Source organism: Heterodontus francisci, chromosome 1 (assembly GCF_036365525.1).
Source record: "Heterodontus francisci isolate sHetFra1 chromosome 1, sHetFra1.hap1, whole genome shotgun sequence".
Classification (NCBI taxonomy): Eukaryota; Metazoa; Chordata; class Chondrichthyes; order Heterodontiformes; family Heterodontidae; genus Heterodontus; species Heterodontus francisci.
The window spans coordinates 3,275,717-3,303,056 of record NC_090371.1 but is presented as its reverse complement, the minus strand read 5'-3'; the positions used below and the strand labels follow the sequence as shown (position 1 = coordinate 3,303,056).

Sequence of the window (27,340 nt, the reverse complement as noted above, 5' to 3'; positions counted from 1 at the left end):
ACACTGTGTACTGATGGGTGTTTACTCTGCAGTCTACACTATTACACTGTGTACTGATGGGTGTTTACTCTGCAGTCTACACTATTACACTGTGTACTGATGGAGTTTACATTGCAGTCTACTCTATTACACTGTGTACTGATGGGTGTTTGCACTGCAGTCTACACTATTACACTGTGTACTGATGGAGTTTACACTGCAGTCTACTCTATTACACTGTGTACTGATGGGTGTTTACTCTGCAGTCTACACTATTACACTGTGTACTGATGGGTGTTTACTCTGCAGTCTACACTATTACACTGTGTCCTGATGGGTGTTTACACTGCAGTCTACACTATTACACTGTGTACTGATGGGTGTTTACTCTGCAGTCTACACTATTACACTGTGTACTGATGGAGTTTACACTGCAGTCTACACTTTTACACTGTGTACTGATGGGGGTTTACACTGCAGTCCACACTATTACACTGTGTACTGATGGTGTTTACTCTGCAGTCTACACTATTACACTGTGTACTGATGGAGTTTACATTGCAGTCTACACTATTACACTGTGTACTGATGGAGTTTACACTGCAGTCTACTCTATTACACTGTGTACTGATGGAGTTTACACTGCAGTCTACTCTATTACACTGTGTACTGATGGAGTTTACACTGCAGTCTACTCTATTACACTGTGTACTGATGGGTGTTTACACTGCAGTCTACTCTATTACACTGTGTACTGATGGAGTTTACACTGCAGTCTGCACTATTACACTGTGTACTGATGGGTGTTTACATTGCAGTCTACTCTATTACACTGTGCACTGATGGGTGTTTACTCTGCAGTCTACACTATTACACTGTGTACTGATGGAGTTTACACTGCAGTCTACTCTATTACACTGTGTACTGATGGTGTTTACACTGCAGTCTACACTGTTACACTGTGTACTGATGGAGTTTACACTGCAGTCTACTCTATTGCACTGTGTACTGATGGGTGTTTACACTGCAGTCTACACTATTACACTGTGTACTGATGGTGTTTACTCTGCAGTCTACTCTATTACACTGTGTACTGATGGGTGTTTACACTGCAGTCTACACTATTACACTGTGTACTGATGGGTGTTTACTCTGCAGTCTACACTATTACACTGTGTACTGATGGAGTTTACACTGCAGTCTACTCTATTACACTGTGTACTGATGGGTGTTTACACTGCAGTCTACACTATTACACTGTGTACTGATGGGTGTTTACTCTGCAGTCTACACTATTACACTGTGTACTGATGGAGTTTACACTGCAGTCTACACTATTACACTGTGTACTGATGGGGGTTTACACTGCAGTCTACACTATTACACTGTATACTGATGGTGTTTACTCTGCAGTCTACACTATTACACTGTGTACTGATTGGGGTTTGCACTGCAGTCTACACTATTACACTGTGTACTGATGGTGTTTACTCTGCAGTCTACACTATTACACTGTGTACTGATGGTGTTTACACTGCAGTCTGCACTATTACACTGTGTACTGATGGTGTTTACACTGCAGTCTACACTATTACACTGTGTACTGATGGTGTTTACACTGCAGTCTACACTATTACACTGTGTCCTGATGGTGTTTACACTGCAGTCTACACTATTACACTGTGGTTTGATGGAGTTTACACTGCAGTCTACACTATCACACTTTGGTTTGATGGAGTTTACACTGCAGTCTACACTATTACACTGTGTACTGATGGGTGTTTACACTGCAGTCTACTCTATTACACTGTGCACTGATGGGTGTTTACACTGCAGTCTACACTATTACACTGTGTACTGATGGGTGTTTACTCTGCAGTCTACACTATTACACTGTGTACTGATGGTGTTTACACTGCAGTCTACACTATTACACTGTGTACTGATGGGTGTTTACACTGCAGTCTACTCTATTACACTGTGTACTGATGGGTGTTTACACTGCAGTCTACACGATTACACTGTGTACTGATGGTGTTTACACTGCAGTCTACACTATTACACTGTGTACTGATGGGTGTTTACACTGCAGTCTACTCTATTACACTGCACTGATGGAGTTTACACTGCAGTCTACTCTATTACACTGTGTACTGATGGGTGTTTACACTGCAGTCTACACTATTACACTGTGTACTGATGGGTGTTTACTCTGCAGTCTACACTATTACACTGTGTACTGACGGAGTTTACACTGCAGTCTACACTATTACACTGTGTACTGATGGGTGTTTACACTGCAGTCTACACTATTACACTGTGTACTGATGGGTGTTCACACTGCAGTCTACACTATTGCACTGTGTACTGATGGGTGTTTACACTGCAGTCTACACTATTACACTGTGTACTGATGGGTGTTTACACTGCAGTCTACACTATTACACTGTGTACTGATGGGGGTTTACACTGCAGTCTACACTATTACACTGTGTACTGATGGTGTTTACTCTGCAGTCTACACTATTACACTGTGTACTGATGGTGTTTACACTGCAGTCTACACTATTACACTGTGTACTGATGGTGTTTACTCTGCAGTCGACACTATTACACTGTGTACTGATGGTGTTTACACTGCAGTCTACACTATTACACTGTGTCCTGATGGTGTTTACACTGCAGTCTGCACTATTACACTGTTTACTGATGGGGGTTTACACTGCAGTCTACACTATTACACTGTGTACTGATGGAGTTTACTCTGCAGTCGACACTATTACACTGTGTACTGATGGTGTTTACACTGCAGTCTACACTATTACACTGTGGTTTGATGGAGTTTACACTGCAGTCTACACTATCACACTTTGGTTTGATGGAGTTTACACTGCAGTCTACACTATTACACTGTGGTTTGATGGTGTTTACTCTGCAGTCTACACTATTACACTGTGTACTGATGGTGTTTACACTGCAGTCTGCACTATTGCACTGTGTACTGATGGTTGTTTACTCTGCAGTCTACACTATTACACTGTGGTTTGATGGTGTTTACTCTGCAGTCTACACGATTACACTGTGTACTGATGGTGTTTACACTGCAGTCTGCACTATTGCACTGTGTACTGATGGAGTTTACACTGCAGTCTACACTATTACACTGTGTACTGATGGTGTTTACACTGCAGTCTGCACTATTACACTGTGTACTAATGGAGTTTACACTGCAGTCTACACTATTACACTGTGTGCTGATGGTGTTTACACTGCAGTCTACACTATTACACTGTGTACTGATGGTGTTTACACTGCAGTCTGCACTATTACACTGTGTACTGATGGGGGTTTACACTGCAGTCTACACTATTACACTGTGTACTGATGGTGTTCACACTGCAGTCTACACTATTACACTGTGTACTGATGGGTGTTTACTCTGCAGTCTACACTATTACACTGTGTACTGATGGGTGTTTACTCTGCAGTCTACACTATTACACTGTGTACTGATGGAGTTTACATTGCAGTCTACTCTATTACACTGTGTACTGATGGGTGTTTGCACTGCAGTCTACACTATTACACTGTGTACTGATGGAGTTTACACTGCAGTCTACTCTATTACACTGTGTACTGATGGGTGTTTACTCTGCAGTCTACACTATTACACTGTGTACTGATGGGTGTTTACTCTGCAGTCTACACTATTACACTGTGTACTGATGGGTGTTTACTCTGCAGTCTACTCTATTACACTGTGTACTGATGGTGTTTGCACTGCAGTCTACACTATTACACAGTGTACTGATGGGTGTTTACTCTGCAGTCTACACTATTACACTGTGTACTGATGGAGTTTACACTGCAGTCTACACTATTACACAGTGTACTGATGGGTGTTTACTCTGCAGTCTACACTATTACACTGTGTACTGATGGGTGTTTACTCTGCAGTCTACTCTATTACACTGTGTACTGATGGTGTTTACACTGCAGTCTACACTATTACACTGTGTACTGATGGAGTTTACACTGCAGTCTACTCTATTACACTGTGTACTGATGGTGTTCACACTGCAGTCTACACTATTACACTGTGTACTGATGGGTGTTTACTCTGCAGTCTACACTATTACACTGTGTACTGATGGAGTTTACATTGCAGTCTACACCATTACACTGTGTACTGATGGAGTTTACATTGCAGTCTACTCTATTACACTGTGTACTGATGGGTGTTTACACTGCAGTCTACTCTATTACACTGTGTACTGATGGAGTTTACACTGCAGTCTACTCTATTACACTGTGTACTGATGGAGTTTACACTGCAGTCTACTCTATTACACTGTGTAATGATGGGTGTTTACACTGCAGTCTCCTCTTTCACTGTGTACTGATGGAGTTTACACTGCAGTCTACACTATTACACTGTGTACTGATGGGTGTTTACACTGCAGTCTACTCTATTACACTGTGCACTGATGGGTGTTTACTCTGCAGTCTACACTATTACACTGTGTACTGATGGAGTTTACTCTGCAGTCTACACTATTACACTGTGTACTGATGGAGTTTACACTGCAGTCTACTCTATTACACTGTGTACTGATGGGTGTTTACTCTGCAGTCTACACTATTACACTGTGTACTGATGGGTGTTTACACTGCAGTCTACACTGTTACACTGTGTACTGATGGAGTTTACACTGCAGTCTACACTATTACACTGTGTACTGATGGGTGTTTACTCTGCAGTCTACACTATTACACTGTGTACTGATGGGTGTTTACTCTGCAGTCTACACTATTACACTGTGTACTGATGGGTGTTTACTCTGCAGTCTACACTATTACACTGTGTACTGATGGAGTTTACACTGCAGTCTACACTATTACACTGTGTACTGATGGGGGTTTACACTGCAGTCTACACTATTACACTGTGTACTGATGGTGTTTACTCTGCAGTCTACACTATTACACTGTGTACTGATGGTGTTTACACTGCAGTCTACACTATTACACTGTGTACTGATGGTGTTTACTCTGCAGTCGACACTATTACACTGTGTACTGATGGTGTTTACACTGCAGTCTACACTATTACACTGTGTCCTGATGGTGTTTACACTGCAGTCTGCACTATTACACTGTTTACTGATGGGGGTTTACACTGCAGTCTACACTATTACACTGTGTACTGATGGGGGTTTACACTGCAGTCTACACTATTACACTGTGTACTGATGGTGTTTACTCTGCAGTCTACACTATTACACTGTGTACTGATGGTGTTTACACTGCAGTCTGCACTATTACACTGTGTACTGATGGTGTTTACACTGCAGTCGACACTATTACACTGTGTACTGATGGTGTTTACTCTGCAGTCGACACTATTACACTGTGTACTGATGGTGTTTACACTGCAGTCTACACTATTACACTGTGTCCTGATGGTGTTTACACTGCAGTCTACACTATTACACTGTGGTTTGATGGAGTTTACACTGCAGTCTACACTATCACACTTTGGTTTGATGGAGTTTACACTGCAGTCTACACTATTACACTGTGTACTGATGGGTGTTTACACTGCAGTCTACTCTATTACACTGTGCACTGATGGGTGTTTACACTGCAGTCTACACTATTACACTGTGTACTGATGGGTGTTTACTCTGCAGTCTACACTATTACACTGTGTACTGATGGTGTTTACACTGCAGTCTACACTATTACACTGTGTACTGATGGGTGTTTACACTGCAGTCTACTCTATTACACTGTGTACTGATGGGTGTTTACACTGCAGTCTACACTATTACACTGTGTACTGATGGTGTTTACACTGCAGTCTGCACTATTACACTGTGTACTGATGGGGGTTTACACTGCAGTCTACACTATTACACTGTGTACTGATGGTGTTTACACTGCAGTCTACACTATTACACTGTGTACTGATGGGTGTTTACACTGCAGTCTACTCTATTACACTGTGCACTGATGGAGTTTACACTGCAGTCTACTCTATTACACTGTGTACTGATAGTGTAGACTGCAGTGTAAACACCCATTACACTGTGTACTGATGGGTGTTTACTCTGCAGTCTACACTATTACACTGTGTACTGATGGGTGTTTACACTGCAGTCTACACTATTACACTGTGTACTGATGGGTGTTCACACTGCAGTCTACACTATTACACTGTGTACTGATGGGTGTTTACACTGCAGTCTACACGATTACACTGTGTACTGATGGGTGTTTACACTGCAGTCTACACTATTACACTGTGTACTGATGGGGGTTTACACTGCAGTCTACACTATTACACTGTGTACTGATGGTGTTTACTCTGCAGTCTACACTATTACACTGTGTACTGATGGTGTTTACACTGCAGTCTACACTATTACACTGTGTACTGATGGTGTTTACTCTGCAGTCGACACTATTACACTGTGTACTGATGGTGTTTACACTGCAGTCTACACTATTACACTGTGTCCTGATGGTGTTTACACTGCAGTCTGCACTATTACACTGTTTACTGATGGGGGTTTACACTGCAGTCTACACTATTACACTGTGTACTGATGGAGTTTACTCTGCAGTCGACACTATTGCACTGTGTCCTGATGGTGTTTACACTGCAGTCTACACTATTACACTGTGTCCTGATGGTGTTTACACTGCAGTCTACACTATTACACTGTGGTTTGATGGAGTTTACACTGCAGTCTACACTATCACACTTTGGTTTGATGGAGTTTACACTGCAGTCTACACTATTACACTGTGGTTTGATGGTGTTTACTCTGCAGTCTACACTATTACACTGTGTACTGATGGTGTTTACACTGCAGTCTGCACTATTGCACTGTGTACTGATGGTTGTTTACTCTGCAGTCTACACTATTACACTGTGGTTTGATGGTGTTTACTCTGCAGTCTACACGATTACACTGTGTACTGATGGTGTTTACTCTGCAGTCTGCACTATTGCACTGTGTACTGATGGAGTTTACACTGCAGTCTACACTATTACACTGTGTACTGATGGTGTTTACACTGCAGTCTGCACTATTACACTGTGTGCTGATGGTGTTTACACTGCAGTCTACACTATTACACTGTGTACTGATGGTGTTTACACTGCAGTCTGCACTATTACACTGTGTACTGATGGGGGTTTACACTGCAGTCTACACTATTACACTGTGTACTGATGGTGTTTACACTGCAGTCTACACTATTACACTGTGTACTGATGGAGTTTACACTGCAGTCAGCACTATTACACTGTGGTTTGATGGTGTTTACTCTGCAGTCTACACTATTACACTGTGTACTGATGGTGTTTACACTGCAGTCTACTCTATTACACTGCGTACTGATAGGGGTTTACACTGCAGTCTACACTATTACACTGTGTACTGATGGTGTTTACTCTGCAGTCTACACTATTACACTGTGTACTGATGGCGTTTACACTGCAGTCTACACTATTACACTGTGTACTGATGGTGTTTACACTGCAGTCTACAGACTCTTTTACCTCAGGGATCAGGAACCCTCCCTTGATCTTCTCACCCAGAGGCATAGTCATGTTCCAAATCACGAGGCATTCTGGGAGAAGGACCTTGTTCAGTCGACTGAAGAATTTCCCCAGATTCTCCCTGTATTGCTGGAGCGATCTGGATCCATACCTGGGAATGTCAGAGAGAGGAATCATGGACAAGGAGAGAACACAGCAACTGGAGGCCATTCAGCCCCTCAATGCTGTTACACTGGGACAGGAGAAGACCATTCAGCCCCTCGAGCCTGCTCTGCCATTCAATCAGATCTTAAATCTATTCATCCGCCTTTCCTCAATCTCCCACGATACACTCGCCCACCAAAAATCTAGCAATCTCAGTCTTGAAAATTTGAATTGACCCAACATGTCGGGAGTAACTGGCAGCTCCAGGCATATTAAATGCAGACACAGACAGCAGTGAGCAGGGACTGCAGTTTAAATACTAGATATGTTTTACAGACAATGACCCTGATGTTAGACAGAGAGGATCGACATGGTGCCCAGAAGTGACGGTTCCCCTCGGGAGAGGAGGACAGCGAGGCGCATTCCCAACAGCATGGCCTCACTGCCAGAAGTTTCCTTCGGTTCCTGCCCATATTCACTGCCTGATGGTGGGAGTGAGCAGGAGAACAGATCCCGAGGAATGAGTTAGACAGTGGGGAAAAAAAAAGAGGGACCCCACAGGGAAAGTTATTCATATTTTAAAGCATTCCCAGCCAGGGCCCTTTCTGGGCCCAAGATCCCCCTGAAGACACGACTCCTTCCCTTACACCCTCCCTCATGCCCCGCCCTTGCCCAATTCCCAACTCACCCACACACCCCCAGGCTGGGGCCCCTCCAGTCCCCTTCCCACCCCTCACTCACTCACTCCCCTCCCCGCTCAATTCCTCCCTCACTCACACCCCCCTCCCCACTCAATTCCTCTCTCCCCCTCCATTCCCTCTCTGTTCTCCCCTCCACCCCACTCCCATCCCAGACCCCAGTCTCCCTCCCTGCGCTCAGCACTGTACCTGGAGATGTCCCAGACACACGAATTCACGATGAGCACATCTGGCTGTAGTCCACCTTGGAAATCCGCCAAAACGCTTTCCACATAGTTGGAGTAAACCCGGGTGAGAAAGTAGAATCGCAGCAAGTGAGAGGGGCTGCGATGTTGCCGAGCTTCCCGGTACACTGTACTGTTACTCAGCGCCCCACCTTCAACCAGCTGGTCTCCCTCAAAGCTGGGCTCACCCTTCAAACACAACACACATCATGGCCAGTTAACAACACATTCATAAGAATGCAAGAAAATCTATTCATCTCTGTCTTGAAAATAATTAATGACTGAGGATCTACAGCCTGCTGGGCTAAAGAATTCCAAAGATTCACCATCCTCGGAGTGAAGAAATTTCTCCTAATCTCAGGTTGAGGGGGGACCTGATTGAGGTGTACAAAATCATGAGAGGTATAGACAGGGTGGATAGCAAGAAGCTTTTTCCCAGAGTGGGGGTTTCAATTACTAGAGGACACGAGTTCAAAGTGAAAGGGGAAAAGTTTAGGGGGGATATGCGTGGAAAGTTCTTTACGCAGAGGGTGGTGGGTGCATGGAACGCATTGCCAGCGGAGGTGGTAGACGCGGGCACGATAGCGTCTTTTAAGATGTATCTAGACAGATACATGAATGGGCAGGAAGTAAAGAGATACAGACACTTAGAAAATAGGCGACAGGTTTAGATAGAGGATCTGGATCGGCGTAGGCTTGGAGGGCCGAAGGGCCTGTTCCTGTGCTGTAATTTTCTTTGTTCTTTGTTCTAGTCCTAAATGGCCGACCCCTTATTCTGAGACTGTGAGCCCATGTTGTAGATTTCCCAGCCAGGGGAAACATTTACATACGAACATATGAATTAGGAACAGGAGTAGGCCACTCGGCCCCTCGAGCCTGCTCCACCATTCAATAAGATCATGGCTGATCTGATTATAACCTCAACTCCACATTCCCACCTACCCCCGATAACCTTTCACCCCCTTGCTTCCACAGTACAGTACTGTACTAGACTACAGTTCTGACTGATCATTTTATATAAATACTGTATATTTTATAACAATTAATCACTCAGAACCTTCCTGGTCTCTGCATCTCAGCTGCTCACTGGATAAACTTGCAGCAAGTATTTCAACCTGTAAAGCAGGAGTCTAGGTAATGTATAATGATATTTTCTGAGCCTTTGGGCAATTGCTGTGTTTATTTTAAGTAATACAGATACTGGTACAGTGTGGCACAACCTGTCTGGGCACAACTCCATGGGTTTCTGTTTAACTCCTGACCAATCACTGACTTTGTAGCTCCAATCTTCATCTTTTTAAACAACCTTTCAAGTCCGATTAGTGTTTGTTGCTTATCTGCACAAACTGAAAAAGTGAAAAACGGATTTGGAATCCGAAGGTAGGTAAAGTGAACATTCCGGTGGTCGGGCCAGTTCGGTCTCGGGTCCGATGTGGTTCTGTCGCGTTATTTTTCCTGACCCAAGCAGGGTTTCACCCCTTATTCTTCTAAACTCCAGCGGATACAATCTTTCCTCAAAAGACAACCCACCCATTCCAGGTATTAATCTAGTAAACCTTCTTTGAACTGCTTCCAATGCATTTACATCCTTCCTAAAATAAGGAGACCAATACTGTACAGAATACTCCAGACGTGGCCTCACCAATGCTCCATATAACTGAAGCATAACCTCCCTACTTTTGTATTCAATTCCCCTCGCAATAAACAACATTCGATTAGCTTTCCTAATTACTTGCTGTACCTGCATACTAACCTTTTATGATTCATGCACTCGGACACCCAGATCCCTCTGCATCTCAGAGCTCTGTAATCTCTCACCATTTAGATAATATGCTGCTTTTTTATTCTTCCTGCCAGTGGACAATTTCCCACTTTCCCACATTATATTCCATTTGCCAGATTTTTGCCCACTCACTTAACTTATCTATATCCCTTTGTGGCCTCTTTATATCCTCTTCACAACTGATTTTCAGCATCTACCCTGTCAAGCCCTTTAAGAACGTTATATGTTTCAATTAGATCACTTCTCATTCTTCTGGAGAATACAGGCCCAGTCTATTCAATCTCTTCTCATAGGACAATCCCACCATCCCAGAAACCAGTCTAGCAAACCTTCATTGCTCTGCCTCTCGGGCAAGTATATCCTTCCTTCGGAAAGGAGACCAAAAGTAGGGGACATAGTTACAGAATAAGGGAACACTCATTTAAAACTGAGATGCAAAGGAATTTCTTCTCTCAGAGAGTAGTGAATGTCTGGAACACTCTACCCCAGAGAGTTGTGGAGGCTAGATCACTGTAAGTATTGAAAGAGGAGGTAGATAGATTATTGAAATCTCGGGGAGTTGAGGGCTATGAGGAGCTGGCACGAAAGAGGAGTTGAGGTCTGGGGCACATCAGCCATGATCTTATTGAATGGCGGGGCAGGCTTGAGGGGCCGAATGGCCTACTCCTGCTCCTATTTCTTATGTTCTTAAAACTGCACACAATATGCTTTTCTGCTTTTCTGAATGGAGGGATGTGACTAGTGGTGTTCCGCAGGGATCAGTGCTGGGACCTTTGCTGTTTGTAGTATATATAAATGATTTGGAGGAAAATGTAGCTGGTCTGATTAGTAAGTTTGCGGACGACACAAAGGTTGGTGGAGTTGCGGATAGTGATGAGGGTTGTCAGAGGATACAGCAGGATATAGATCGGTTGGAGACTTGGGCGGAGAAATAGCAGATGGAGTTTAATCCGAACAAATGTGAGGTAATGCATTTTGGAAGGTCTAATGCAGGTGGGAAGTATACAGTAAATGGCAGAACCCTTAGGGGTATTGACAGGCAGAGAGATCTGGGTGTACAGTTTCACAGGTCACTGAAAGTGGCAACGCAGGTGGATAAGGTAGTCAAGAAGGCATACGGCATGCTTGGAGCATCGGTCGGAGCATAGAGTATAAAAATTGGCAAGTCATGTTGCAGCTGTACAGAACCTTAGTTAGGCCACACTTAGAATATTGCGTGCAATTCTGGTCGCCACACTACCAGAAGGACGTGGAGGCTTTGGAGAGGGTACAGAAGAGATTTACCAGGATGTTGCCTGGTCTGGAGGGCATTAGCTATGAGGAGAGGTTGGATAAACTCGGATTGTTTTCACTGGAACGACGGAGGTGGAGGGGCGACATGATAGAGGTTTACAGAGTTATGAGTGGCATGGACAGAGTGGATAGTCAGAAGCTTTTTCCCAGGGTGGAAGAGTCAGTTACCTGGGGACATAGGTTTAAGGTGCGAAGGGAAATGTTTAGAGGGGATGTGCGAGGCAAGTTTTTTACACAGAGGGTGGTGAGTGCCTGAAACTTGCTGCCAGGGGAGGTGGCGGAAGCAGGTACCATAGCGACGTTTAAGAGGCATCTTGACAAATACATGAATAGGATGGGAATGGAGGGTTACGGACCCTGGAAGTGCAGAAGGTTTTAGTTTAAGCAGGCATCAAGATCAGTGCAGGCTTGGAGGGCCGAATGGCCTGTTCCTGTGCTGTTCTTTGTTCAATACTCCAGGTGTGGTCTCACTAATGTCCTGTAAAATTATAGGGAAGACTTTTTTTTATTTTTTCATGGAATGTGGGTGACACTGGCTGCAACATTTATTGCCCATCCCTAACTGCCCTTGAGATGATGGTGAGCTTTATACTCTTACACTCTAATCCCTTTGAAACAAGTGCTAACATACCATTTCCCTTCTGAATTCCTTGCTGTACCTCACTCAAACTAGAAAGGAGGCATTGCTGGATCTGGTGCTGGGAATTGAGGTGGACCAAGTGGATCAAGTGTCTGTGGGGGATCACTTGGGTAAGAGTGATCATTGTACTGTCAGGTTTAGATTAATAATGGAGAAAAGCAAAGAGCAATCTCAAGTAGAACTTTCAAATTGGAAGAGGGCTAACTTCAATAGGATGAGGGGATCTAACCAGGGTAAAATGGAACCAAAGATTTACAGGAAAAACTGTACGTAACAATGGGTTATCTTTAAAGGAGATGTTGTTTCAGGTACAGGCGAGGTGCATTCCAACAAGGGCAAAAGGAAAGGGAACAAAACCCAGGGCTCCTTGGATGACAAAATATGATGAAACAAAAAAAAAAAAAAAGAGGGTGTATGATGCATGTCGGGTGAATTTGAGTGAGAACCAGGCCAAATACAATAGGTTGAGAGGGGAGGTGAAGAGGAAAATTAGACTGGCAAAGAGAATAGGAGAATAGAATGACAGTCAACATAAAAGGAAACCCAAAAATCTTCTACCAGCATGTAAATAGTAAGCAGGTAGTTAGAGGTGGAGTGGGGCCTTTGAGGGACAAAGGGTAATGCAGGCTTAGAGACACAGGGCAAGGCTAATATACTTAATGAATACTTTGTATCACTGTTCACTAAGGAAGAGGATGCTGAAAAAATATCAGTAGAAGTGGAGGTGATAGACGCAATGGATAGAGCGAGGAGGTACTGAAAAGGCCGGCTACGCTTAGGGTAGAAAATTCACCTGGTCCAGATAGTTTGCATCCCAGATTGCTAAAGGAAGTGGGGATGGAGATAGTGGAAGGACTTGTCACAATCTACCAATCTTCCCTAGATATGGGGAAGGTGTCAGAGGATTGGAGAATGTCAAATTTACACCCTTATTGAAGAAAGAGTGCAAGGACAGTCATAGTCCTAGTCATAGAGAGATACAGCACTGAAACACACCCTTCGGCCCACCGAGTCTGTGCCGACCATCAACCACCCATTTATGCTAATCCTACATTAATCCCATATTTCCTACCACATCCCCACCTTCCCTCAATTATTCTACCACCTACCTATACTAGGGGCAACTTACAATGGCCAATTTACCTATCAACCCTAACAACTACAGGCCAGTTAGTGGTGGCTTGTGTTTGAGAAACAATATTCAGGGGGGAAAAAAATCAACAGGCACTTTGAGAGGAGAGCCAGCACAGATTTGTAAAAGGCAGATTGTGCTTGACTAATCCAATTGAATTTTTTGATGAAGTAACTGGGAAGGTTGATGAAAGCAATGTGGTGGATGTTGTTTATATTGATTTTAAGAAAGTGTTTGACAAAGTACCACATATGAATTAGAATTAGAACGTTACAGCGCAGTACAGGCCCTTCGGCCCTCGATGTTACGCCGACCTGTGAAACCATCTGACCTACACTATTCCATTTTCATCCATATGTCTATCCAATGACCATTTAAATGCCCTTAAAGTTGGCGAGTCTACTACTGTTGCAGGCAGGGCGTTCCACGCCCCTACTACTCTCTGCGTAAAGAAACTACCTCTAACATCTGTCCTATATCTATCACCCCTCAACTTAAAGCTATGTCCCCTCGTGTTTGCCATCACCATCCGAGGAAAATGACGCTCACTATCCACCCTATCTAACCCTCTGATTATCTTATATGTCTCTATTAAGTCACCTCTCCTCCTCCTTCTCTCCAACGAAAACAACCTCAAGTCCCTCAGCCTTTCCTCGTAAGACCTTCCCTCCATACCAGGCAACATCCTAGTAAATCTCCTCTGCACCCTTTCCAAAGCTTCCACATCCTTCCTATAATGCGGTGACCAGAACTGCACGCAATACTCCAGGTGCGGCCTCACCAGAGTTTTGTACAGCTGCAGCATGACCTCGTGGCTCCGAAACTCGATCCCCCTACTAATAAAAGCTAACACACCATATGCCTTCTTACCAGCCCTATTAACCTGGGTAGCAACTTTCAGGGATTTATGTACCTGGACACCAAGATCTCTCTGTTCATCTACACTAGCAAGAATCTTCCCATTAGCCCAGTACTCTGCATTCCTGTTACTCCTTCCAAAGTGAATCACATCACACTTTTCCGCATTAAACTCCATTTGCCATCTCTCAGCCCAGCTCTGCAGCCTATCCATGTCCCTCTGTACCCTACAACATCCTTCGGCACTATCCACAACTCCACCGACCTTCGTGTCATCTGCAAATTTACTAACCCACCCTTCTACACCCTCTTCCAGGTCATTTATAAAAATGACAAACAGCAGTGGCCCCAAAACAGATCCTTGCGGTACACCACTAGTAACTAAACTCCAGGATGAACATTTGCCATCAACCACCACCCTCTGTCTTCTTTCAGCTAGCCAATTTCTGATCCAAAGCTCTAAATCACCTTCAACCCCATACTTCCGTATTTTCTGCAATAGCCTACCGTGGGGAACCTTATCAAACGCCTTACTGAAATCCATATACACCACATCCACTGCTTTACCCTCATCCACCTGTTTGGTCACCTTCTCGAAAAACTCAATAAGGTTTGTGAGGCACGACCTACCCTTCACAAAACCGTGCTATCGCTAATGAACTTATTCTTTTCAAGATGATTATAAATCCTGACTCTTATAACCTTTTCCAACATTTTACCCACAGCCGAAGTAAGGCTCACAGGTCTATAATTACCAGGGCTGTCTCTACTCCCCTTCTTGAACAAGGGGACAACATTTGCTATCCTCCAGTCTTCCGGCACTATTCCTGTCGACAATGACGACATAAAGATCAAGTAAAGGCTCTGCAATCTCCTCCCTGACTTCCCAGAGAATCCTAGGATAAATCCCATCTGGCCCAGGAGACTATTCTATTTTCACACTTTCCAAAATTGCTAACACCTCCTCCTTGTGAACCTCAATCCCATCTAGCCTAGTAGTCTGTATCTCAGTAATCTCCTCGACAACATTTTCTTTCTCTACTGCAAATACTGACGAAAAATATTCATTTAACGCTTCCCCTATCTCCTTTGATTCCACACACAACTTCCCACTACTATCCTTGATTGGCCCTAATCTAACTCTAGTCATTCTTTTATTCCTGATATACCTATAGAAAGCCTTAGGGTTTTCCCTGATCCTATCCGCCAATGACCTCTCGTGTGCTCTCCTTGCTCTTCTTAGCTCTCCCTTTAGATCCTTCCTGGCTAGCTTGTAACTCTCAAGCGCCCTAACTGAGCCTTCACGTCTCATCCTAACATAAGCCTTCTTCTTCCTTTTGACAAGCGCTTCAACTTCTTTAGTAAACCACGGCTCCCTCGCTCGACAACTTCCTCCCTGCCTGACAGGTACATACATTCTGGTTACCAGAATTAAGACTCATGGAATAGGAGGATCAGTGTCAGCTTGCATAAAAAATTAGTTTAAGGACAGAAAATGAGTTGTAGTAAATGGTTGTTTTTCAGACTGGAGGATGGTAGACAGTGGTGTTCCCCCAGGGTCAGTGCTGGGACCACTGCTTTTTTTGCTGTATATAAATGACTTTGATATTGCAATACAGACAATCTCAAAATTTGCCAAAGATACCAAACACGGAGGTGCGGCAAACAGTGAGGATGATATGAACCACCTGCAACAACACATAGATAGGCTAGCAGAATGGGCAGAGAGGTGACAGATGGAATTTAATACTGACAAATGTGAGGTGATGCATTTTGGCAGAAGGAACAGGGAGAGGCAATACATACATAATGGCCCAGTTCTAAAGAGTGTGCAGGAAGAGAGGGACCTGGGGGTTCATGTGCATCAATCTTTGAAGGTGGCAGGACATATTGAGAGAGTGGTTAGTAAAACATCTGGGATCTTGGGATTCATAAACAGAGGTATTGAGTACAAAAGCAGGGAAGTTCTGCTGAAGCTTTATAAAGCTCTGGTTAGGCCCAACTAGAGTATTGCATCCAGTTCTGGTCACCACACTTCAGGAAGGATGTGAGGGTCCTTGAGAGGGAGCAGAGGAGATTTACCAGAATGGTTCCAAGGGATGGGGGATTTTAGTTACAAGGTTAGGCTGGAGAGGCTGGGGTTGTTCTCCCTGGAGCAAAGGAGAGTGAGGGGAGATTTAATAGAAGTGTACAAGATTATGACAGGCTTTGGCAAGGAAAAACTGTTCTCATTAACTGATGGTACAAGGACTAGGCGACACAGAGTGAAGGTTTTGGGCAAGAGATGCAGAGGGAATGTGAGGAAGAACTTGTTAATGACCTGGAACTCGCTGTCCATGAGGGTGCTGGAAGCAGAGATGATGAATGATTTCAAAAGGAAACTGGATGGGCACTTGAGGGAAATAAACTTGCAGGGCTACGGAGACAGAGGAATGGGACTGACTGGATTGCTTGGCAGAGAGCTGGCACCGACATGATGGGCCAAATGGCCTCCTTCTGTGCCATAATGACTCTTTGACCTGCATGTTAACTTTCTATGATTTATGCACAAGGACACTCAGGTCACTCTGAATACAAACATTTCCCAGTCTTTCACCATTGAAAATAAATGTTGCTTTTTTATTTTTCCTTCCAAAGTGGATAACTTCACACTTCACTACATTATATTCCATCAGTTGTGTTCCTGCCCACTCACTCAACCTGTCTCTATCCCTCTGCAGCCTCTTTGTGTCCTCCTCAGTTTACTTTCCCACCTAAATTTGTATTATAAGCAAACTTGGTTACATTACACTCAGTCCCCTCATCTAAGTTATTAATATAAACGAACAGAGACCCGCAAAGTATTTGCAGTCAAATTAATATCTTTGTTGCAACAATACTTCTTTAAATACAGGATTTAACAGAAACAAAACTTCTCACTCCAGAAAAAGCTGCATTAAGCTGTCCATGTGTAAAACAAATCTAGAAATATAAATACAAATGTTGTCAAGAGTCTGGCCTTGTGACTTGTTTATAGTCATAGAATATGAAAGTCCCGTTGGGAACCCTTTTCTCCCGAGTTGAAAAGGCAGATTTACATCTGAGGAATAAACACTATTTCCTTGAAAACTGCCTGTTATAATTTCAGCATCTATCAATCAGCGAGGCAAACAGCTTCCTAGTTACCAATCAGCGAGGAAAACAGCTTCCTAGTTACCAATCAGCGAGGAAAACAGCTTCCTAGTTACCAATCAGCGAGGAAAACAGCTTCCTAGTTACCAATCAGCGAGGAAAACAGCTTCCTAGTTACCAATCTTGTTCCATGACAAAGTCCTTAGAATTAGAACATTACATCGCAGTACAGGCCCTTCGGCCCTCGATGTTGCGCCGACCTGTGAAACCATCTGACCTACACTATTCCATTTTCATCCATATGTCTATCCAATGACCACTTAAATGCCCTTAAAGTTGGCGAGTCTACTACTGTTGCAGGCAGGGCGTTCCACACCCCTACTACTCTCTGAGTAAAGAAACTACCTCTCACATCTGTCCTATATCTATCACCCCTCAACTTAAAGCTATGTCCCCTCGTGTTTGCCATCACCATCCGAGGAAAAAGACGCTCACTATCCACCCTTTCTAACCCTCTGATTATCTTACGTGTCTCTATTAAGTCACCTCTCCTCCTCCTTCTCTCTAACGAAAACAACCTCAAGTCCCTCAGCCTTTCCTCGTAAGACCTTCCCTCCATACCAGGCAACATCCTAGTAAATCTCCTCTGCACCCTTTCCATAGCTTCCACATCCTTTCTATAATGCGGTGACCAGAACTGCACGCAATACTCCAGGTGCGGTCTCACCAGAGTTTTGTACAGCTGCAGCATGACCTCGTGGCTCCGAAACTCGACCCCCCTACTAATAAAAGCTAACACACCATATGCCTTCTTAACAGCCCTATTAACCTGGGTAGCAACCTTCAAGGATTTATGCACCTGGACACCAAGATCTCTCTGTTCATCTACACTACCAAGAATCTTCCCATTAGCCCAGTACTCTGCATTCCTGTTACTCCTTCCAAAGTGAATCACCTCACACTTTTCCGCATTAAACTCCATTTGCCATCTCTCAGCCCAGCTCTGCAGCCTATCTATGTCTCTCTGTACCCTACAACATCCTTCGGCACTATCCACAACTCCACCGACCTTAGTGTCATCAGCAAATTTACTAACCCACCCTTCTACACCCTCTTCCAGGTCATTTATAAAAATGACAAACAGCAGTGGCCCCAAAACAGATCCTTGCGGTACACCACTAGTAACTAAACTCCAGGATGAACATTTGCCATCAACCACCACCCTCTGTCTTCTTTCAGCTAGCCAATTTCTGATCCAAAGCTCTAAATCACCTTCAACCCCATACTTCCGTATTTTCTGCAATAGCCTACCGTGGGGAACCTTATCAAACGCCTTACTGAAATCCATATACACCACATCCACTGCTTTACCCTCATCCACCTGTTTGGTCACCTTCTCAAAAAACTCAATAAGGTTTGTGAGGCACGACCTACCCGTCACAAAACCGTGCTGACTATCTCTAATGTACTTATTCTTTTCAAGATGATTATAAATCCTGTCTCTTATAACCTTTTCCAACATTTTACCCACAACCGATTTACGTTTTGGATTTACGTTTTGGAACAAGGTTACAACTGCTCCTTCTTTCAGTCTAAGTTTACGTGATGACGTTCATTGGAGCTAGAACACAAGAAATAGGAGCAGAAGTAAACCATTCGGCCCATCGAGCCTGCTCTGCCATTCAATATGATCATGGCTGATCTTGGGCTTCAATTCCACTTTCCTGCCCACTCCCCATATCCCCTGAGACACCAAAAATCCCAGCCTTAAATGTATTCAATGATGGAGCATCCACAACCCTCTGGGGTAGAGAATTCCAACGATCCACAACCCCTTGAGTGAAGTAATTTCTCCTCATCTCAGTCCTAAATGATCAGCCCCTGATACTGAAACTGTGTCCCCGTGTTTTAGATTCCCCGACCAGTGGGAACAATCTCTCAACTTAGAAACATAGACCAAAAACTTAGTACGAACCCCTCCATCCCCTGCCCGTACTGTACCCCCGAACCCCTCCATCCCCCCCCTGTACTGTACCCCGAACCCCTCCATCCCCTCCCTGTACTGTACCCCGAACCCCTCCATCCCCCGCACGTACTGTACCCCCGAACCCCTCCATCCCCCCCCGTACTGTACCCCGAACCCCTCCATCCCCTCCCTGTACTGTACCCCGAACCCCTCCATCCCCCCCCTGTACTGTACCCCGAACCCCTCCATCCGCCCCCTGTACTGTACCCCGAACACCTCCATCCCCTCCCTGTACTGTACCCCAAACCCCTCCATCCCCTCCCTGTACTGTACCCCAAACCCTTCCCTGTACTGTACCCCGAACCCCTCCATCCCCTCCCTGTACTGTACCCCAAACCCTTCCATCCCCTCCCTGTACTGTACCCCGAACCCCTCCATCCCCTCCCTGTACTGTACCCCAAACCCTTCCCTGTACTGTACCCCGAACCCCTCCATCCCCTCCCTGTACTGTACCCCGAACCCTTCCCTGTACTGTACCCCAAACCCCTCCATCCCCTCCCTGTACTGTACCCCAAACCCTTCCATCCCCTCCCTGTACTGTACCCCAAACCCCTCCATCCCCTCCCTGTACTGTACCCCAAACCCCTCCATCCCCTCCCTGTACTGTACCCCGAACCCTTCACATCCCCCCCTGTACTGTACCCTGAACCCCTCCCTGTACTGTACCCCGAACCCCTCCCTGTACTGTACCCCGAACCCCTCCCTGTACTGTACCCCCAAACCCCTCCCTGTACTGTACCCCCAAACCCCTCCCTGTACTGTACCCCCAAACCCCTCCCTGTACTGTACCCCCAAACCCCTCCCTCCCCTCCCTGTACTGTACCCCGTACCCCTCCATCCCCCCCTGTACTGTACGCTGAACCCCTCCCTCCCCTCCCTGTACTGTACCCCGTACCCCTCCATCCCCCCCTGTACTGGACCCCAAACCCCTCCATCCCCTCCCTGTACTGTACCCCGAACCCTTCCCATCCCCCCCTGTACTGTACCCCAAACCACTCCCTGTACTGTACCCCAAACCCCTCCATAACCCCCGTACTGTACCCCCAAACACCTCCCTGTACTGTACCCCGAACCCCTCCATCCCCTCCCTGTACTGTACCCCGAACCCCTCCATCCAATCCCTGTACTGTACCCCAAACCCCTCGCTGTACTGTACCCCAAACCCCTCCCTCCCCCCCTGTACTGTACCCCGAACCCCTCCATACCCCGCCTGTACTGTACCCCTGAAAACCCTCCATCCGCCGCCTGTACTGTACCCCGAACCCCTCCATACCCTGCCTGTACTGTACCCCGAACCCCTCCATACCCCGCCTGTACTGTACCCCTGAAAACCCTCCATACCCCGCCTGTACTGTACCCCCGAAAACCCTCCATACCCCGCCTGTACTGTACCCCCGAACCCCTCCATCCCCCCCTATAATGTACCCCAAACCCCACCATCCCCCGCCGAGACTGTACCCCAAACCCCTCCATCCCCCCCATACTGTACCCCGAACCCCTCCATCCCCCCTATACTGTCCCCCAAACCCCTCCATCCCCCCTATACTGTACCCCGAACCCCTCCATCCCCCCTATACTGTACCCCGAACCCCTCCATACTCCGCCTGTACTGTACCCCCAAACCCCTCCATCCCCCACCTGTACTGTACCCCGAACCCCTCGCCTGTACCATACCCCTGAACCCCTCCATCCACCACCTGCACTGTACCCCTGAACCCCTCCGTCCCCCCCCTCCACTGTACCCCTGAACCCCTCCGTCCCCCGCCTGCACTGTACCCCTGAACCCCTCCGTCCCCCGCCTGCATCATACCCCTGAACCCCAGTGTAGCTGTCTACCTTGCTGCGGAGTTGACTATTCGTCAAGTAATTATCGCTCTGTAGAAATAGCACCAAGTCCTTGTAAACTGTACGCTGTACTGCAAAAAAAGAACACCAGGGTTACTGATCAGTAGACAGAGGTAACTAAAGAGAACAAAGAACAAAGATAATTACAGCACAGGAACAGGCCCTTCGGCCCTCCAAGCCTGCGCCGATCCAGATCCTCTCTCTAAACATGTCGCCTATTTTCTAAGGTTCTGTATCTCTTTACTTCCTGCCCATTCATGTATCTGTCTAGATACATCTTAAAAGACTCCATCGTGCCCGCATCGACCACCTCCGCTGGCAATGCGTTCCAGGCACCCACCACCCTCTGCGTAAAGAACTTTCCACGCATATCCCCCCTAAACTTTTCCCCTTTCACTTTGAACTCGTGTCCTCTAGTAATTGAAACCCCCACTCTGGGAAAAAGCTTCTTGCTATCCACCCTGACTATACCTCTCATGATTTTGTACACCTCAATCAGGTCCGCCCTCAACCTCCGTCTTTCTAATGAAAATAATCCTAATCTACTCAACCTCTCTTCATAGCTAGCGCCCTCCATACCAGGCAACATCCTGGTGAACCTCCTCTGCACCCTCTCCAAAGCATCCACATCCTTTTGATAATGTGGCGACCAGAACTGTACGCAGTATTCCAAATGTTGCCGAACCAAAGTCCTATACAACTGTAACATGACCTGCCAACTCTTGTACTCAATGCCCCGTCCGATGAAGGAAAGCATGCCGTATGCCTTCTTGACCACTCTATTTACCCGCGTTGCCACCTTCAGGGAACAGTGGACCTGAACACCCAAATCTCTCTGTACATCAATTTTCCCCAGGACTTTTCCATTTACTGTATTGTTCACTCTTGAATTGGATCTTCCAAAATGCATCACCTCGCATTTGCCCTGATTGAACTCCATCTGCCATTTCTCTGCCCAACTCTCCAATCTATCTATATTCTGCTGTATTCTCTGACAGTCCCCTTCACTATCTGCTACTCCACCAATCTTAGTGTCGTCTGCAAACTTGCTAATCAGACCACCTTTACTTTCCTCCAAATCATTAATGTATATCACAAACAACAGTGGTCCCAGCACGGATCCCTGTGGAACACCACTGGTCACACGTCTCCATTTTGAGAAACTCCCTTCTACTGCTACTCTCTGTCTCCTGTTGCCCAGCCAGTTCTTTATCCATCTAGCTAGTACACCTTGGACCCCAAGCGCCTTCACTTTCTCCATCAGCCTGCCATGGGGAACCTTATCAAACGCCTTACTGAAGTCCATGTATATGACATCTACAGCCCTTCCCTCATCAATCAACTTTGTCACTTCCTCAAAGAATTCTATTAAGTTGGTAAGACATGACCTTCCCTGCACAAAACCATGTTGCCTATCACTGATGAGCCCATTTTCTTCCAAATGGGAATAGATCCTATCCCTCAGTATCTTCTCCAGCAGCTTCCCTACCACTGACGTCAGGCTCACCGGTCTATAATTACCTGGATTATCCCTGCTACCCTTCTTAAACAAGGGGACAACATTAGCAATTCTCCAGTCCTCCGGGACCTCACCCGTGTTTAAGGATGCTGCAAAGATATCTGTTAAGGCCCCAACTATTTCCTCTCTTGCTTCCCTCAGTAACCTGGGATAGATCCCATCCGGACCTGGGGACTTGTCCACCTTAATGCCCTTTAGAATACCCAACACTTCCTCCCTCCTTATGCCGACTTGACCTAGAGTAATCAAACATCTGTTCCTAACCTCAACATCCGTCATGTTCCTCTCCTCGGTGAATACCGATGCAAAGTACTCGTTTAGAATCTCACCCATTTTCTCTGAGTCCAAGCATAACATTCCTCCTTTGTCCTTTAGTGGGCCAATCCTTTCTCTCGTTACCCTCTTTCTCCTTATATATGAATAAAAGGCTTTGGGATTTTCCTTAACCCTGTTTGCTAAAGATATTTCATGACCCCTTTTAGCCCTCTTAATTCCTCGTTTCAGATTGGTCCTACATTCCCGATATTCTTTCAAAGCTTCGTCTTTCATCAGCCGCCTAGACCTTATGTATGCTTCCTTTTTCCTCTTAGCTAGCTAGTCTCACAATTTCACCTGTCATCCATGGTTCCCTAATCTTGCCATTTCTATCCCTCATTTTCACAGGAACATGTCTCTCCTGCACGCTAATCAACCTCTCTTTAAAAGCCTCCCACATATCAAATGTGGATTTACCTTCAAACAGCTGCTCCCAATCTACATTTCCCAGCTCCTGCCGAATTTTGGTATAGTTGGCCTTCCCCCAATTTAGCACTCTTCCTTTAGGACCACTCTCGTCTTTGTCCATGAGTATTTTAAAGCTTACGGAATTGTGATCACTATTCCCAAAGTAGTCCCCTACTGAATCTTCAACAACCTGGCCGGGCTCATTCCCCAACACCAGGTCCAGTATGGCCCCTTCCCGAGTTGGACTATTTACATACTGCTCTAGAAAACCCTCCTGGATGCTCCTTACAAATTCTGCTCCATCTGGACCTCTAACACTAAGCGAATCCCAGTCAATGTTGGGAAAATTAAAATCTCCTATCACCACCACCCTGTTGCTCCTACATCTTTCCATAATCTGTTTACATATTTGTACCTCTATCTCACGCTCGCTGTTGGGAGGCCTGTAGTACAGCCCCAACATTGTTACCGCACCCTTCCTATTTCTGAGTTCTGTCCATATTGCCTCACTGCTCGAGTCCTCCATAGTGCCCTCCTTCAGCACAGCTGTGATATCCTCTTTGACCAGTAATGCAACTCCTCCACCCCTTTTACCTCCCTCTCTATCCCGCCTGAAGCATCGATATCCTGGGATATTTAGTTGCCAATCATGCCCTTCCCTCAACCAAGTCTCAGTAATAGCAATAACATCATACTCCCAGGTACTAATCCAAGCCCTAAGTTCATCTGCCTTACCTACTACACTTCTTGCATTAAAACAAATGCACCTCAGACCACCAGTCCCTTTATATTCATCATCTGCTCCCTGCCTGCTCTTCCCCTTAGTCACACTGACTTCATTATCTAGTTCCTTACAGGCTTTTGTTACTACCTCCTTACTGTCAACTGACCTCAATTGGTTCCCATCCCCCTGCCACATTAGTTTAAACCCTCCCCAACAGCGTTAGCAAAAGCACCTCCAAGGACATTGGTTCCAGTCCGGCCCAAGTGTAGACCGTCCAATTTGTAATAGTCCCACCTCCCCCAGAACCGGTCCCAATGTCCCAAAAATATGAACCCCTCCTTCCTGCACCATCTCTCAAGCCACGCATTCATCCTGACTATTCTTTCATTTTTACTCTGACTATCACGTGGCACTGGTAGTAATCCTGAGATTACTACCTCTGAGGTCCTACTTTTTAACTTGGCTCCTAACTCCCTAAACTCTGCTTGTGGGACCTCATCCCGTTTTTTACCTATATCATTAGTGCCTATGTGCACAACGACAACTGGCTGTTCACCCTCCCCCTTTAGAATGTTCTGCAGCCGATCTGAGACATCCCTGACCCGTGCACCTGGGAGGCAACATACCATTCGGGAGCCTCGTTTTCGACCACAGAACCGCCTATCTACTCCCCTTACAATCGAATCCCCTACGACTATAGCCCTTCCACTCTTTTTCCCGCCCTTCTGAACAGCAGAGCCAGCCACGGTGCCATGGACCTGGCTACTGCTGCCTTCCCCTGGTGAGCCATCTCCCTCAACATTATCCAAAACGGCATACTTGTTTTGGAGGGAGATGACCGCAGGGGACTCCTGCGCTGCCTTCCTGCTCTTTCTCTGCCTTTTGGTCACCCATTCCCTTTCTCCCTCAGCAATCCTAATCTGCGGTGTGACCAATTCACTAAACGTGCTATCCACGACCTCCTCAGCATCGCGCATGCTCCAAAGTGAGTCCATCCGCAGCTCGAGAGCCGTCATGCGGTCTAACAAGAGCTGCAGTTGGACACACTTCCTGCACGTGAAGGAGTCAGGGACATCAGCCGTGTCCCTGAGCTCCCACATTGAGCAAGAGGAGCATGACACGGGTCTGAGATCTCCTGCCATTTTTAATCTTAAGCTTAACTTAGTTAAATGAAAAAGGAACGAAAAGTTTTTACCAATCACAATAAAACCAGAGAAATCGAAAAAGCCTTACCTTATAAACACACCACCGAGTCCTTTTTTTTTGGTTAGAGGAGGAGGGCGGGTGGGAGACACGACAAGTGGGAAGGGTAGGTTTCAGGGGCCATAGATTGAAGGGGAAGAAGCATATATTGACATTACAATACAGAAAGGAGGCCATTTGGCCCATCCACTCTTATGATTTACTCTCCACTTTCCCTCCCTCACAACACTGTGGATATACCTACCTCACATGGACTGCAGCGGTTCAAGAAGACAGCTCACCACCACCTTCTCAAGGGCAATTATTGATGGGCAATAAATGCTGGCTTAGCCAGTGACGCCCACATCCCATGAATGAATTGAAAAAAAGAATTTCAAAGAGGATTGTGGCATTATCTCAATGCACTGCAGGCAATATTATTCCCTCAAACCAACAACATGAAACAGATTCATGGTTATCATCACAGTGCCGTATGTGGGATCTTGCTGTGCATCTGACGGCTGCCTTAGTTCCTACATACTGTGACTACACTTTAAAAGTTCTTCATTGGCTGTAAGGTGCATTAGAACACCCTGAGGTTGTGAAAGGAGCTGCAGATACACACATCTTTCTTTTTAAGTCTCTCATTTTGGTTTCATGTGCAGATTCCATCCTGACCAACAAGCAAACCACAATGATTGCGATGGAACCTCGGGGGACATCAGCACAGCAACACCTTTACTACAGTCAAATAACCCAAGCTGCTTCACAGGAGCAAAATAGATCACCCAGTCACAGGTGATGAAAAGTTTGGTCAAAGAGGGAGGTTTAAGGAGTGAGTGTCTTAAAGGAGGAAAGTGAGGTTTTTTAATATTTGTTTATGGGATGTGGGTGTCGCTGGCCAGGCCAGCATTTATTGCCCATCCCTAATTGCCTTTGAACTGAGAGTCTTGCTAGGCCATTACAGAGGGCATTTAAGAGTCAACCACATTGCTGTGGATCTGGAGTCACATGTAGGCCAGACCAGGTAAGGACAGCAGATTTCCTTCCCTAAAGGACATTAGTGAACCAGATGGAGAGGTGTTGGGAGGGAATTCCAAAGCTTAGGGCTGAGGCAACTAAAGGCATGGCCACAATGGTGGAACAACTAAAACCAGGGAAGCTCAAGAGGTGGGAATTAGAGGAGTGCAGATATCTCGGAGGGTTGTGGGGCTGGAGGAGATTACAGAGATAGGGAGGGGTGAGGACACGGAGGAGCTTACAGAGATAGGGAGGGGTGAGGACACGGAGGAGCTAACAGAGATAGGGAGGGGTGAGGACACGGAGGAGATTACAGAGATAGGGAGGGGTGAGGACACGGAGGAGATTACAGAGATAGGGAGGGGTGAGGACACGGAGGAGATTACAGAGATAGGGAGGGGTGAGGACACGGAGGAGATTACAGAGATAGGGAGGGGTGAGGACATGGAGGGATTTGAAAACGAGAATCCAGGTCAATATGTTACGAGTAGTTGCTGTATACCCCAGGTCGAACATAACAAACCCATTCAGAAAATCTTGCTGAGTGATACTTACTGGAGTCTCCCAGAATCACCACAAACTTATTGTGTAACAGTAGCTGTGCCTCCTCCGACCTGACCTTTGCCATTATAGAGCAATCAGAATTCCTGCACATTACAAAACAGTGTCCAACATCACAAACAAAAACCAAATCAAGCAAATTGCCAAAGAACACAAACAGCAGTAGCAGGGAACACGCTGGAAACGGAAACAAATCACACAGTAACCCAGCTGGGCATCTGCAAAATCTTCATTAAAATTTGATCAATTTACTTTCCCTTCCATTCTTGCCTTTCCCTAAATCACATCTTTCTTTCTGCCCATTT

At 45.7% G+C, this 27,340-nt stretch overlaps 1 protein-coding gene across 2 annotated transcripts in view; it reads right to left on the bottom strand.

Moving 5' to 3' along the window:
- Window positions 1–27,117, bottom strand: part of LOC137373320 (PC-esterase domain-containing protein 1A-like) — a 48,430-nt gene extending 21,313 nt beyond the window's left edge. For both annotated transcript variants that reach the window (XM_068038176.1, XM_068038239.1), the window contains exons 1-4: window positions 27,030–27,117; window positions 21,298–21,377; window positions 8,584–8,807; window positions 7,553–7,703 (exon numbers count right to left, since the gene is read on the bottom strand). In XM_068038176.1, the coding sequence (XP_067894277.1) occupies window positions 7,553–7,703; window positions 8,584–8,807; window positions 21,298–21,377; window positions 27,030–27,102 (528 nt within the window). In that variant the 5' untranslated portion in view covers window positions 27,103–27,117. The remainder of the gene's footprint in view (window positions 1–7,552; window positions 7,704–8,583; window positions 8,808–21,297; window positions 21,378–27,029) is intronic.
- Window positions 27,118–27,340: the final 223 nt, after the last annotated feature.